Source organism: Montipora foliosa, chromosome 7 (assembly GCF_036669935.1).
Source record: "Montipora foliosa isolate CH-2021 chromosome 7, ASM3666993v2, whole genome shotgun sequence".
Lineage (NCBI taxonomy): Eukaryota > Metazoa > Cnidaria > Anthozoa > Scleractinia > Acroporidae > Montipora > Montipora foliosa.
The window spans coordinates 30,197,018-30,212,017 of record NC_090875.1 but is presented as its reverse complement, the minus strand read 5'-3'; the positions used below and the strand labels follow the sequence as shown (position 1 = coordinate 30,212,017).

At 39.7% G+C, this 15,000-nt stretch overlaps 1 protein-coding gene across 2 annotated transcripts in view; it reads right to left on the bottom strand.

Moving 5' to 3' along the window:
- The window catches only part of LOC138011774 (hemicentin-1-like), a 91,399-nt gene that overhangs the window by 23,061 nt on the left and 53,338 nt on the right, over nucleotides 1-15,000 (bottom strand). For both annotated transcript variants that reach the window (XM_068858934.1, XM_068858933.1), the window contains exons 19-24: nucleotides 14,283-14,570; nucleotides 12,647-12,955; nucleotides 8,457-8,795; nucleotides 6,930-7,241; nucleotides 4,652-4,766; nucleotides 1,705-1,916 (exon numbers count right to left, since the gene is read on the bottom strand). In XM_068858934.1, coding sequence (XP_068715035.1) covers nucleotides 1,705-1,916; nucleotides 4,652-4,766; nucleotides 6,930-7,241; nucleotides 8,457-8,795; nucleotides 12,647-12,955; nucleotides 14,283-14,570 — 1,575 coding nt within the window. The remainder of the gene's footprint in view (nucleotides 1-1,704; nucleotides 1,917-4,651; nucleotides 4,767-6,929; nucleotides 7,242-8,456; nucleotides 8,796-12,646; nucleotides 12,956-14,282; nucleotides 14,571-15,000) is intronic.

Sequence of the window (15,000 nt, the reverse complement as noted above, 5' to 3'; positions counted from 1 at the left end):
GAAACGTGTGGAACGACAACGAGGTGGCCAAACGAATGCAAGGTGTTGGATCAAGCATTTTCGACTCATGGGTCTGGAAGCAAAATCTACCCAGAATCCTTAGAAAACTCTCGCCATGTTGGCGTTTTTAAGTTCCTTTTAAAATTACCACTCTCTCTGATGATAGCAAGAGGGCGGCCTTTCCAGAATCTGACCTGAAACCGCAACAGCAAATGCGCGGTCTCCAAAGATTAGGGTAATTTTTATGTTGTTGAGTTGGTGATTTGGTTCAAGAACCTGTTCCAAAGCTATACGTACTTTCTCTCATTTATCTGTGCTAGCAACTCCCTTTTAATTAATGACCAGTTCCTTGACTTGAAAGGATGGAGTCAATTAATAAAGCAGTGTCAGTTGTGCAATACAGTGTATAATTTTCAGACAGAATCAGCATCAGCCTGAAATTGAAAAACATAGATTCTTTTTTGGGGTCTCCAAAGGTCTTCCACCAGGTATGAGGAACCGTGAGAAGACCCAGGGAGTCACTGCGTAGGGAGTAGAGTCCCGGAGTCTTGACTTGTGAAAGATCCTGCAGATACATTGGCGTTATGCCCTTAGAGCTTTGAACACAAGAAGGGCTATCTGTTCGAAGATAGCTTGCCCAAGCTTTCGTCGCTCAGATATTTCAGACTTTGCTTGTTCCCCGTTATGTAACTTGAACTGACGTTGCAACGCGCGAAACAGATGCAACGAATAAACCATCACAATGGATACCGATAGCCGCCGTGCTCGCGCACGTGCAACACAGTTGAATGGATGGCCAAACAAATGCAACACTGTTGTTAACACCTTAGAACAAAACAAACGTTGGATGATGCTGAAGATGATGTTTTATGGAAATCAAACTTGCTTCAACAACTTCCAACATCATGCAACATAGTGGCCAAACGAGTGCAACATGTCGTATTCAATAATGTTGGATGATGTTGCTCTAATATGTTGGATCCATTTGGCTAGGCCTTAACGGCAAGAAACGTAATAGTGGAGAAAAGCAAAAAAAGAATGTACCCATCGAGGCCCCCACACAGTGTCAGTATTATCACCAGTCCCCGAGTTCACGGTTATTTTTTAAGGAAATGTTATGATGATGATGATTACGATGATGTTATAGAGTGTTTCCACGTGATGACACGGCCACCATGTTGGTGTCCCCAACTAATCCTCCGGGAATTGAGTTCCATTATCCGGCAAGATTTTTCTTTTGTTTCGTGGAAAAACAAGGTTACTGATCACGTGAGTGAAAGCACACTATAACAGAGTTTTCGACGTCTTGGTCTTTGCTTATACTGTAACCTCCCTGTTTGTGTGGTACCTTGCTGTATATAGAATAATCAACTTACTACAATAACTGCATATTCCTTCGCATTTATTTATTGAAATGTCCTTCGAAAATAGTCGGAAACTGCATTTTCGGGACCCTAAATGTCAAAATTGTCTGGAGGAGCTTGCCACCCGGCGCCTCTAGTTCGGAGCGCCTTTGGCGCTCGAAACATTTTTTCGAGTGCGTACACCTTCAAAATCTCACGCAACATCCCTGTACTCCCTTTTCGTAGTGTAATCTTTAATTAAACTGTAATTTTATTGTAAACACACTGAAATTCATATGGGAAAATGTGAAAATCAATCAATCATTGATCATATATTAATCACGCACATTTAAGAGCTTACCTTCCACTTGAAGGTATATATTACGTTCTTGCGGACCAATTCCTATGCTTTGATTATTGCTGGCTTGGCAGGTATAAATATCTTCGTGCATATTCTCATCCACCTTTGTTATGTTTAGGAGTCGTCCATGAAATGCTGATGGAATTTTAAAGAAATCTACTCCATCTTGAAGTACCTTCCCATTTTTTTTCCAGGTTATTGTTGGGTATGGTCTATGAAAGAAAATATTTTGCATCAAAATGTCTTAATGAATGTTTGCAGGAATAAATTTAAGGGTAAAAACACCATTGGCTTACTAACATGCACTACAGGTAGTTTCTAAATGCCATGTTGCCAGATGCTTTGACACCTAGGGCTAGACCATATTAAAAAGTACCAAAACTTAATGGTCCTGTCCAACTGTAACTTACTATTATTATCATCTATTTTATACAGTAAACACTGGTACTGGAGCTCTTGTCATAAATTGATTTTGCTCCCATTATCTCTAATGAACCTACACGAGGTCATCGTAACTTGGTTATCTCTACTAAAAGGTTATTTAGAATCATATCAAACTCTTTTACACTATAAAATCTACATAAGAACATCAGTAAAATACAAGATTTGCGACACTTGTGTTTCTAGATTTCTGGAGGAAATAGAAAACCTCAAATCTAGTGTCCTTAGCGCCCTAACTAAGTATTTATCTTAAATGTTCTGCCAATGTTCAAAGTGTTTGAGATGACCGACTTTTTCATCCGCTCAAGTGCACTCCCTCCTAGCAGCTTCCTCGCCGACTTCTCAAGGTGCTTAGAGTAACCATCAAGTACGTCAATTACGTCGTTGTGCTGTTCAACCCTGCAGCCATTGTATCTCTGCTTCAGTTCCCACATCATGGGTCCATACGTGAGTGTCTTTTCCTCATTTTCCTTGGCTTTACTCTCAATCCATGGGCAGCTCGTTCAATTGTGCAGACTTCTTTCCTCTCGTTGCTGACAAGTCGCGCATCGATCCGATTTGCTTTAACTTCGTTGTGCTCTGCATAGATGGGAATATCCCAAAACTCTTCACTCGTGGTGTTCTGGTAGGCTGGTTTTGGAATCGCCGGTGAGTACCATGGTGGAACCTCTTATATTAACCCATGCTCTCGCAGGAGCTCAAAAAACAGAATATTCAAAGCTGCATTATTCCTGTATAGATACTTGATTTGTGCCAGGGAGCAACATCCAGCCAGTACAGAAGCAACGCTCTCAGCTACCTTCCCACATAACCTGCTTAGGACTTTTTTCAGGTTTGCGTCGTAGGTAACAACTGCTCATACTGTTCATACATGCCCGCGATGGTAAATGCAGGGCATGTAGGCCAGCCCTTTAACCATGCAAAGCAGCTGGTTATGCTTAGGCTATCATCGTCCCATCTTACACGGAATAACTTTCCTTGCCACTTTTTGTCTTTAGCGATCTCCAAGAACTGCATCTCTTGAGATTTCTTCAACAGATTCCCAGCTCTTGCTGCAGTCAACACCTTTCCTTCCGTTGTAACACACACGGGATCACGGGATTTGGGATATCATATTATTATTAGTAGTAGTAGTAATAGTAGTAGTAGTATAGTATTATTATTATTATTATTATTATTATTATTATTATTATTATTATTATTTGACAATAAAAATCTGCGATAAAATATTATAAAACAACATGGCACGACGTTTCGACGTTTCCAGAACGTCATTATCAAGTAAAAATGAAGTAATGAAATAGAGTATATATATAAAGTGAAGATATGAATAAATTAAAAGGTATTAAAAGTTAAACAAAGAGTTTGGCCCTAATGGAGTCGATCTGGGTATTTAAATTGGGTCTTATTGTTCTTATGTATAACATTTCATAAACGAGACAATCCCATTTCGTGCTACATTTTTTAAGCATTCTGAACTGGCTCTCATTGAGTAAGTCAATGTTCCCATGGGCATCTCTCAGATGGCGACCAATGGCAGAATATCAATGATCAGCAATGCGTTGAAACAGATGGCGCGTCGTATATCCGACGTAATTTGAATCACACAAATCACATTTAAAGCAATAAACAACGCTATGCTGATTTACGATACGTGGTTTGATTTCTTTAAGCTTTAGATCCTGCTCAAGTTTCTTGCTGGTGTAGATTGGCTGTACATCAATGCCGATTTTTGAACTGAGATCGCGCATTTGCCTTTTTACCATGTTCGCTGAGACTTGATCTTTGAACGGAATGCTGACTCTTAAAGTTTCATCAGGTTTTGTCTTATCATCTAGTGTAGAGCGATAATCACATTTGTCGATGATACCATTCACCAAAGAACTAGGGTAACCAAGGTGATTAAACAAAGATTTTAGATGCCTACATTCATCGACGAATGCTTGATGCGTAGAGGACAATTCCTTTGCACGATGAACCATTGTTTTGATAAGGCACTTCTTGTAGCGCAAATCGGTGTGACTTTGAAAATGAAGTAAAAGGCCCGTATTCGTAGGTTTACGATAGACCTGGGTCTCCAACTTGTTGCCGTTCTCTGTTAACAACATTCCAATAAAAGTAATTGAGTCGTTGTTGTTTTTAATGTCAAATATTTTACCAAATCTTTACTTATTATTATTATTATCATTATTATTAGTTCTCATAGTAGTAGTAGTAGTAGTAGTAGTGGTAGTAGTAGTAGTAGTAGTAGTAGTAGTACGTAGTAGTAGAAGTTACCGTCCCACTGCAATAGACCTTTTTACCGATACGGCGGCCATTTTGATTTCTATTGTTTCGAATAGCCATTATGGGATGCCCAGGGGGCAAATACATATTAATTTGCCCCCTGGGCATCCCATAATGTCTTTCGAAACAATAGAAATCAAAATGGCCGCCGTATCGGTAAAAAGGTCTATTGAATGCAAAGCTCAAGATAAGCGTACCATTGCTTTAAAGGTACACTTACCTTGCGGTGGCTAAGCAATACAACACCTTACTTCTTCCCTCCACAGCTACTTCAACAGAATTTGATGTTGCAGAAGTAAAAGATGGAATGCTAAATATGGCGGGATCTGGTACGCCTTAAAAAAAACAAAGATAATAATAAACCAAACACAGCAGCTCTTATCAGGAATGATGCTGAGCAAGTATACCTACATAGTGTGACTACCATACGGCTAACTACTATTTTAACTTTTTAATATTTATACGCTGTCTATTACTTGTAACTTGAGTTCCCAACGTACAGACTCCTCCAAACTTGAACTGACGAATAAAAGGACCAACACTCAGTTGATAATACTAAATTTCAGTGCTTCAAACACTTGCTGATCATCATATCATATCATTTATCTTTATTTACCCTCCGATTTCTAGAGTAGCTTGGTGTACCTAATATCTCCGAGCATTTCCCCTCCCAACCATGATACACAACAGAAGACAGACCACAACACTGGGAACTACATGCCCTACTCTTTACGACAAGTGTGCGGATTCTTTTACGTCCCACAGGATTATGAACATTGAAGGGTTGTGAGACGGGACCTCCGGCTTATCGTCCTTATCCGAGAAGACTAGAGAGTCTAACCATTTGCTGATGTAATTACAAAGGCAGCACTTTCTGAGTGTTGGTCCGGCCGAAGTTGAACTCACGACCTCCCGCGTAACAGCCCGGTGCTCAACCAACTGAGCCACCGGTGCGCGGTACAGCACAGTTTCTTTACAAACCGTTCTCAATTTGTAATGCAAACAAAATATGGCTTCGGTGAAGTATTTTTTATTTGCGGCTCCACAAATATCCAAGAAGATGAATGGAATTAAAGTAGTCATACGAGAAAGTTGGCAAACTTTATTTAAGTTTCAACTGTATTTAAGTGCTGATCTCGAGGTACTAATAAGGAACACTGCTGTACAGAAACCAAATCAACACATGTCAAATAGGTTGGTATTTAAAGAGAGGAGAAAACCAGAGTACCCGGAGAAAAAGCTCTCGGAGCAGAGTAGAGAACGAACAAACTCAACCCATATATGACACCGAGTCTGGGAATCGAACACGGGCCACATTGGTGGAAGGCGAGTGCTCTCACCACTGTGCCATCCCTGCACCCAGGGGCAGGGGAAACCGGATTCCCTGCGCTTTCCCTGCACCCCAGGGGCAGGGGAAACCGGATTCCCTGGAGAAAACCTCTCGGTGCAGAGTAGAGAACCAACAAACTCAACCCACATATGACACCGAGTCTGGGAATCGAATACGGGCCACCACTACACCATCCCTCCTCCCTCATCAGTAGGAAGCGTTAGCAACGACAACAGCGACGACAACGAGAATGTCACAAATTTGCATATTTAGTGAGCAAAAGCAATAGCTTTGCACGCTCTGCACGTGCATCTTTTCACTTCTGTCTATTTCTTTGACGTCGTCAGCAAAAATGCAACGTGAAATGACAAAATTTGAGGTTTTACGGAGAACGTCAGCGCTTGAGAATAATTTCATTTTCTCTCGTAAATTGAGCGCCGTTCATACTAGTTTCGTTCTTGAGGGTTTGCCACACCTTTGTTAAGTTAAAATGCTAGGAATAGTCGCGAAGCGATTACAGTAACGCGAATTCACATTTAACGACGACGTTCTCGTTGCCGTTGCTGTCTTCGTTGCTAAAGCTCCCTATTATTACAGTCACTGTAAAAGCTAACTGTGCACCAACTGTGGTTAAGCACAGGACCACCATGTGAGAGTCAGAGGTTGGCCACATCAACTCTTACTCAGGGTCTTAAAATAACTGAGAAGAAAGACCACGTATCCCAAGTGGTAAGACTAATACAACACTTCAGTGTCCATGAATTTCATTGGACAATTTAACCCATTGACCCGTGAGAGTGAGATTAATAGATTTTAGTCTGTCTAACGCCAGACTATTTTAATTGCCAATGGGAGACGTCCTAGGGCGTTTGAGGAATAAATGGGATAAAGAACCCACATACTCTTCACAACGACTTTGTTGGACACAGAGCTCCCAGTTTTGTCAAGTCTGTTCTTTTCTCTCCAAAAAGAAGTCAGCAAGCCTGGCAATAACATCGTTTTAAAAACTGACTTTGGGGTCAATCATTGTAACGGCTTTTATAAAATGTTTAAAAGGCCTCCCTGCCTGCTGTGTTCATTTGCTCGAGCCACCTCTCAACGATATTATTAATTCCCCCTTAGGGTTATTTGACACCCCCTAGAAATAGAAGAAGGAAAAAAAACGCACCTGGTGGTGTTGTTAAAGTCAAGGCACCAGATCTGAAAAAGGTGTTTGCACCCGACATTGTGCACTGGATTCCTCCCAAATCCCTAATGTGTGTAATATCTTCTGGTGTAACGTACATGATGTGCAAAGCACCATTTGATGGATCAATTGCAACTCTCTCGCTTCTCGGAAATTGGATGTTTAATTCCTTTTTCGACGTCCAAGTGAAACTAACGAGAGAACTGGGGCCATGGGGTGGACAGTCAAACTCAAATGGTCTACCAAGCTGAACTTGACGGGTAATGGATGAATAATCATTGAACTGTCCAACAGCTGCCGAGAAAATCAATAAGAACAATAATATGTACTAATTGATTTTGCTTATCCCTTGAAAGTTTGTATTAATTTTTGGTGACTAAAGAGAATCAAACATTTCAAACCACCCATGCAGACAAACAAGATGAAACCTGATAAATCAACCAAAAATCAAAGAAAACTCTTTAAGAAGGCATTAATGAAAGGGGCTATGTCACACAAAAATGATGTAATATTTCATGACACCCAAAAATTAGAATAAAACATTGCAATTAACCCATTTACTCCTAGCAGTGAGACTTTAGTTAATAGATTTTACTCTGTCCAATGCCAGATGATTTTATTCATCAATGGGAGCAGTCCAGGAGTCAATGGGTAAGCAACCTCTACTGTACACTCACTCAAAAACTATGCCTGAGTCTCCTTCAAAGAACCCAATGCCCAGTGCTTTCTGTACGTTTTTGAAGTAGGTGGCTGGGAAAGTATTTTAAAAGTAGACGGCTGTGGAAGCGAGCGCCAAAGGCATGAGCCTTTAGGGGGGTCTGGGAGCATGCTCCCCCAGAAAATGTTAAATCTACATGCTTGGAAATGCCATTTCCAGCGTTTTCCAACAATTCGTGTATTCCCCTCTTAAAGGGAACGAAAATTAGGCAATAAAACACTAAAATTCTAGTCATTTTTACCAGAAACATTGGCTGGTAAGGCAAGTATAGCAATTTTATTTTCGAGCCAGAGAACGTTGGAAAAACGCTTACACAGTAAAACTCTCAAATTGTGTGAAGGAGGCAGCGGGACAGAGCAAAGTACCAGGCGGTCTATAGCCAGTAGCCACCTTTTATTGAAACCCCTGCATGCCCACACTGTTCGTAAAGAGTAAGAGGAAGACCCTCAGGTTTCCCTCTCAGTTAATTGTTAACTGCCAGATATGGTGATACGTCCCAGGGCATTTGAGGTGTAAATGGGTTAATTTTTTTTTTCCAAAATTAGCGTCAAAGTGGCAACTGTTAACCCTCCAGATATTTTGAGTCGCAAAGGGAAAGAATTCAGTCGCAAATAATTATTATATATGACTGTATTCGTCACAATTTCAAGCCCTTTAGGACCAACTCAAGTGAGAGGAACTGCCAGTCCGTTTTTCTTCCAAATATGCCCAAGTACCTACATGTAATGATCAAAAATTATATATACACTGTAACAATACTGATTTATTCCTCCTGTTTTCATGTATCTTACCAGTTACTGCAACTCTTAGCTTCCTGCTAAACGTCTTGACACCAGTAACAGTATCTGTGACAAAACACTGGTAGGTTCCACTGTCCGATATGCTAAGGCCCTTGGCCTTCAAGGTACCATCTTGACTAAGCTGCCAATCATCATCAAACTCAAATTTATTCGGATTAATTATGCCATCGTTGTGCCTCCATTCCCATGACAACTTGTTTGATCCTGTGGCGCGACATGGGAGATTAAGCTGCCAGTTGACGTTAGCCCGAAACTTCACCTCATCTGGAGCTACCAAGTCGTTTTGTAAAAATTCAGTAATCTGGGGTGGGGCAGGTTTTGGTCCTTGACCTGAAATAAAGGATCCTGACTATGATCGAAAAATCAATTCTCCTTTTGCTCTGGATTTCAAAACTATGTTAACTAAACACTGACGTTTTAAGCCCTGATTTCAAAAGGATACCTCTTTATTTTAACTGGAATTTGTTTATTTCATTGGTTCATCAATCAAGGAGAAAGGGACATCAAATCCTCACTAGTTTAAGAAGGCATATTGTAAAAGCTGGACTGGATTGGATTTGTAAAACATTAACTGGATTTGCAAAACATGGATTTGTCAAATGTGGATTTGTAAAACATGGATTTGTCAAATGTGGATTTGTAAAACACGGATTTGTCAAATGTGGATTTCTCAAATGTGGATTTGTAAAACATGGATTTGTAAAACACGGATTTGTAAAAGGTGATTTGTAAAACATGGATTGTTGCTACGAATTCATAGACTGAAAATTATTATTATTTATTTTCTTTCTTGGGACGTTCTGCACGATTGTTCGCGTGCTGGCTGGATGCACAGTGTTCACTTCTTCACGTATTTGAGTTTGTTGAAAAAGCTTAGTCCAGATATGGACAATTGTTTCTGTTCCTGCTATGAATAATTCAAACATTTCAAGGACATGGCGCGTAGCCAGAATCCAGTGTTTTATTCATCTTTAACTCAGGGCTGGCGCAGTGGTGAGAGCACTCGCCTTCCACCAAAGTGGCCTGGGATCGATTTCCGGATTCTACGCCGTAGGTGGGTTGAGTTTGTTGGTTCTCTACTCTGCTCCGCAAAGTTTTTTCCCAAGTACTCCGGTTTTCTCTCCTCAAAAAACCAACATTTACAGGTGTAGCTAAGTTGGCTAGTGCGCAGCTTTCGGAGCAAGTGGTCTCCACTTCGATCCTCGGTGACTTCAACGTCTGTTTCGACTTTCCTGTGATCCGTGAAGCTATAGCTTTAAATATCTGTGGAACGGAGCACTGACAGAGGGAGAGAGTAAAAGGTGCACCGTCGGCTTCCATTGATACCAGTTTCGTAACTGAAGGAACTACTGATGTTAAATAGATTTACTTGACTTTAATCTACCTTTAAAATTCTCCAAAAACTCTCTAAAATTCCCGAAAATTCTTATAAATTTCCTTTCTTTAAATGCAAAGTCTGCCATATTTGCTATCAAACAAAGATCCGGATTCAGAAACTACGGTGGGAAACCGCTGCTTAGATGCACTGTAGGACCCCTTTTGGTGAATAACCGCTGATAAGGAACGGATATGAACGGACTGACCCCTCTCCTGATAGGTTGGAATACAAACAAAATTGTTTTGTCAACGTTTCTGCATGTGAAAAGTTTCCAACACGTCAGGTGAAAGTTCAAATTGCTCTAAAATTCTCGAAATTGTCATTTTTTTTTTTCTAAAATTCCCGAGAGTTTCTAGAATTCTTTTTGATGTCTAAAATTCTAATAAATTGAGGAAATATGCAGCTAAGCCTAGCTAATATTATTCAACAACGCACGAACAATTTTTTTTCAGTACTTACTTAAATGTCAAGCGATAAAATAAAATGAAAGTAAAATAAAAAGGATTTAAATTAAAATGAGATAGACAAAGAAATAAACAAATCAACAGTCAAACAGTGCTATCAATTTCCTTAAATCCACCTTTTACAAATCCATGTTTTACAAATCCAGCCCAGTTCTAAACCCCGAACTCCATATTGCGAGGGAGAGGGATAAACTCGCTAGTTATTTTAAAAATCAGGAAAACTTAGTAGCTGCTTTAAACACTTAGTAGAAAATTAACCTTGTCATATCCTACATTTAGTTGGTCTTCCTTGTTTTTAACTTAAAGTACTGTTTCGTTTTTTTCTTTTTTAATTTGGGTTGTGTTTTGTAAATTGTAACTTTCTCTTTTTTTTTTTCTCCTTTTGGTAAGTTGTAGATAAGTTTGTAAATGGTAGTTGGCAAATAAAAATAAACAAATTACAAAAAAAACCCTGAGTTTATATCGTAATAGAGTAATGGCGGAACCGTGAAATCCAAACTTGACTCAAAGTAAGAATTAATAGCCTTTGGATAAAAATCAATTAAAGCTCAAAAGCTCAGGTGTAATAAGCAAACACACTTTCATTAAATCTGAAGAAACATTTGGGAAGTGATTTTTTTAATCATAGTAGGGAACTGACACCTGTAAACAATTCGAATGGTGCAGAAAATAGCGTTTTAGTAAACGGATTATGAAATATTGAAATATTTGAAATATTTGAAATATTTGTTTCAGTGTTTACTCGGGCCCACTGGCATTTGTGCTATAACACTGCCGAGGGTAAATAAAGGCTATTATTATTATTATTATTATTATTATTATTATTATTATTATTATTATTATTATTATTATTATTATTATTATTATTATTAAAGGAAGTGATCTTTTGATCATAGTAGCACTTTAAAGTGCCCCTGTGACCAAAAAATCAATTCATATTTTTCTTTGGATTTCAAAACTATGTTAACAAAACACTAAGTGACCCACGTTTTAAGCCTTGATTTCAAAAAGACACCTCTTTATTTTAACTGTAATTTTCCTATTTAATGGTCCGCCATTACTAACATTATGTTCTTGAGAGAGCTGGATCGAGGAGAAAATGACGTCAAAGGCTCACTAGTTTAAGAATGCAATACGTGTGTACGCTGCAGAATTAATATGCAGCACGGGGGTTTTGGGCTTTCAGACTTTCAAACTCAAGCTTTGCATATATAATAAGCTGCGTTTTCACGCTGAAATTTTAAGCTAGTGAGCCTCTGACCTCACTTTTCCTGGATCCAACCCTCTGAGGACCAATCGGTCAGTTTTCAACGTGAGTAATGGCGGACCGTGAAATCCAAAACTTACACTCAAAGTAAACGGCCTTTGCATAAAAATCAAAGCTAAAAATTTTGCCAGTCAGGTGTTAAGCAAACACACTTTCAAAATCTGAAGGAAAAAAGGAAGTGGTTTTTTTGATCACAGGGGCACTTTAAGCCGTGTTCTCACTTTGGACGTAAACAAAAGCACAATTAGTGTGTCTCTTCTCAGCAAAGGATGGCAATAAAAAAATAGCTCTCGACTATATGTATGTTTCTCTTGCTTATGATATCATCGCTAATGACCGAGAGATTTTAAATCGCGTTAACGGAAAACAACAGTATGAAACTTGCTTTTGCCGACCATCAAAGAAACCTGTTTGACTTTAGATAGCTTCTTGCCAGTCAGCTCTAGATGCTCAACAGCTTTGAAAAGAAACAAGATTTTTGGTCCTTATTTCGAAAAATTTGTTTCATGCCTTGCGCTTTGCAAGACTCTTCCTGATCCAGAGAGAAAGATTTCTGCAACCATATTCGATTCTCTCAAGGTTTCTCGGGCCCTTAACACCGTTTGTCAAGCTAACGAGCACCGTCGCACATATCGTTTCAAAAACTAGTAGTAATCTTGGATCATTGAACCCAGTTCGACAATCGCTTGGACATTCTCGTTACCAGAGCCTCGGATCGTCCCAAGGCTCTCAGAAGATCTATGTAGGAGATCATGCGCCGTAGGGTCCTTATAGCCAAAATTTGGCTATTTGAAACTTGCGGCGCTTCTTCACCCTTCGTGCTAACATGAATGCTCCAATTAGAGACGCTTTTGATTGTTTCTCACGAAAACCAATCAGAAGACACTTTGTTTTAGGGTTTCCCAGAGCACTTCTCTCCATGATCAGTCAAGAGATGAACTCTGAGGTCGAGACTGTCCCTTGGAAAACAAAGCAGATAGTAGGGAACTCGGGACCCGCTTAATTTAATACTTGTGCGAGTGCCTCTGCGAAACAACAATGTTTCATTAAAATTGCGCAAACATTTGCATACCTGTAGCGTTTGTTGGGCAAAACGAGCTCGTGGGTTTACTCGGACGACTTGGTCCAAAGCGATTAACAGCTCTAATTCGGAAGGCCATCTTATAGAATCCAGTCATATTCACCAGCGGATATGAGGTAGCGATAGGGTTGGTAACATTTGCAATGACTTTCCAGAAATCGTCAGCGTCGGTCGATTTTCCCTCGATCAAAAAATGAGTAATTGAGGCATTATTCAATTTGCCCGTTACCCATGTGAGTGTTCTGTTTTGGCTTTTGCAGTCGGAAGAAAATGTTAGATTGAATGGTGGATATGGGGCACCTAAAAAAGGAAAGAAAAATGATGTAATTTATCGAAGAAAATTACTACATCGTGTACTCCAAAGCTCAACTTTACTTTCGTTAATTTAGACAGAACGATAATAATGAACCTTGTTTTGGTTTCAAACAATCATTAATAGTACATGAGCCTAACAGCCTGTCAAACTGAACACCTATAAAACGTCAGGTTCATGAGCTTCAAACCCGACAAGACACTCCTAATCCTATATATAGAGAACACTAATGAAGCCCGGCTCGTTTTCTTGTATGCTAATATCTTCCCCACACATTTTGCACCATTCTCTGGATTCCAGGGGTACACGCTTTTTGTAGAATGTTTTTGAAGACGTTCATTAACTCTCATGTCGTGTTTTATCGGGTCTAAAATCACTCAGCACCGATAAAATACTCCTGCTCGTTTAATAAACAGTACGTCAACTCTTCTAGCGCTAGGGAACTCATTGGTATGATATTGATGGTGTTATCAAGTAAAGAAATGATTGTCGCAGTTACGAAAGCAATTTAAGCAATTGCGTAGAGAAGCCTGAGAATTTCAGGACTTCAACGGGGTCTGAACCCGTGACCTCTCGATACCGGTGCGACGCTCTAAATAACTGAGGTTCTTTCAGGCTTCTCTACGCAATTGCTAAATTTGCGCCTGTAACTGAGAGGATCATAGCTTTTACCTGATTTCATACCTGCAGTTCAGTATATGATTCATTTCATATATCATTCCGTTCATTAATAATGGTGTTAATAATGCTATCTGAGCGCAAAAATTACCTCCGAGGAGAGGGGGGGGGGAGGAACTTTGCAAATGAAGGGGGGGATGCTTGTCGGAAGTTAGAATTAAACCCCTAAAGGAAACCAATCAATTTTTCCTTTCCCCTCCCTACTGTTAGTTTCTTGTCGGATGGCGGGTGTGCCTCACCTTTGCTGGGATAGTGTCTTCTAAATTTGGATATTTCCTAGGTTACCATGGTGATTTTCAAAACAGATGGAGTGTTAGTTGTGTCCCAGTAAAAGGAGCTCGCCCTAAACAATGCCTTGCCAACAATAAATTATCAGTCAGACTGTATGGAGCATGAAGCCTAAATATACCATACAGCAAAATCTTTGAAAAAGTTCAGATTAGTTAAATTTTCAGTAAAGATTGTTTAATTAAAGCATCGGCCGGGGCATTTCGTAAAGTAGATCCGATTTTGTAATTAACTCCCTTTTGAGAGAAGCTTAATTTAATTTACCAGTACGGGGGTCGTATGCTCGAATCTTGCCTCAGAATCGAACTAGTTTCCCGTCTCTTTTTCTGCTTTAACCCGAAATCTTACCTGTGATATCAATTTTAGCCGAGGCAAAGTCTTCAGATCTCTCTGGTTGTGAAGTATACGCCAAACAGGTGTAAATCCCAGCGTCTTCGACTGTTATATTAGCAATGGTCAATACATTCCGATCACGAATCCATCTGACCCTCTGGTTGTACTGGATAATAGCATCATATCTCTTCCAAAGGTAATGCAATTCCAGCGAGGGCTTCGCTACTGCCTCACAGTGCAACTCTACCCTACTGCCTTCAGTAACATCCAAGTCTTTTGGTGGAAGTATTATCTGTGTGCTCTCTAAAACCAAAGGTTTTAAACTGTTCTTTTAAAGTTGCCGTTTTTCGGCTCGAGCTTTGAGCCTCAGAATTCCGGAAAAAGCGGCGAGTAGTAAGTAGTAAGTTCAAAATCGGGACGGGACGAAAAATGGACGAGTTGGATAACAGCTTCAAAGATAGAGGCTGTCGAGAACATATCGTTGCAAAACGGTTCGTTTTAGTAAGAGCAAAACGGTGAACTAGGATTAGTTGATATCGCAAAGACAGATATTTTGAAAGGTGCAGTCGAGATCGCCATAATAGGCCACTTGCACTAAGAGGTCATGTGACATCGTTTTTATATGAAAATGAAAGTTACATGATTTTGCCTTCGAAACACTATTAGTGGGTCATCTCTTAAACAAAATAATAGGGATTTGGTTTTTCAAACCCGCGCCATTTGCTTAGTCCGT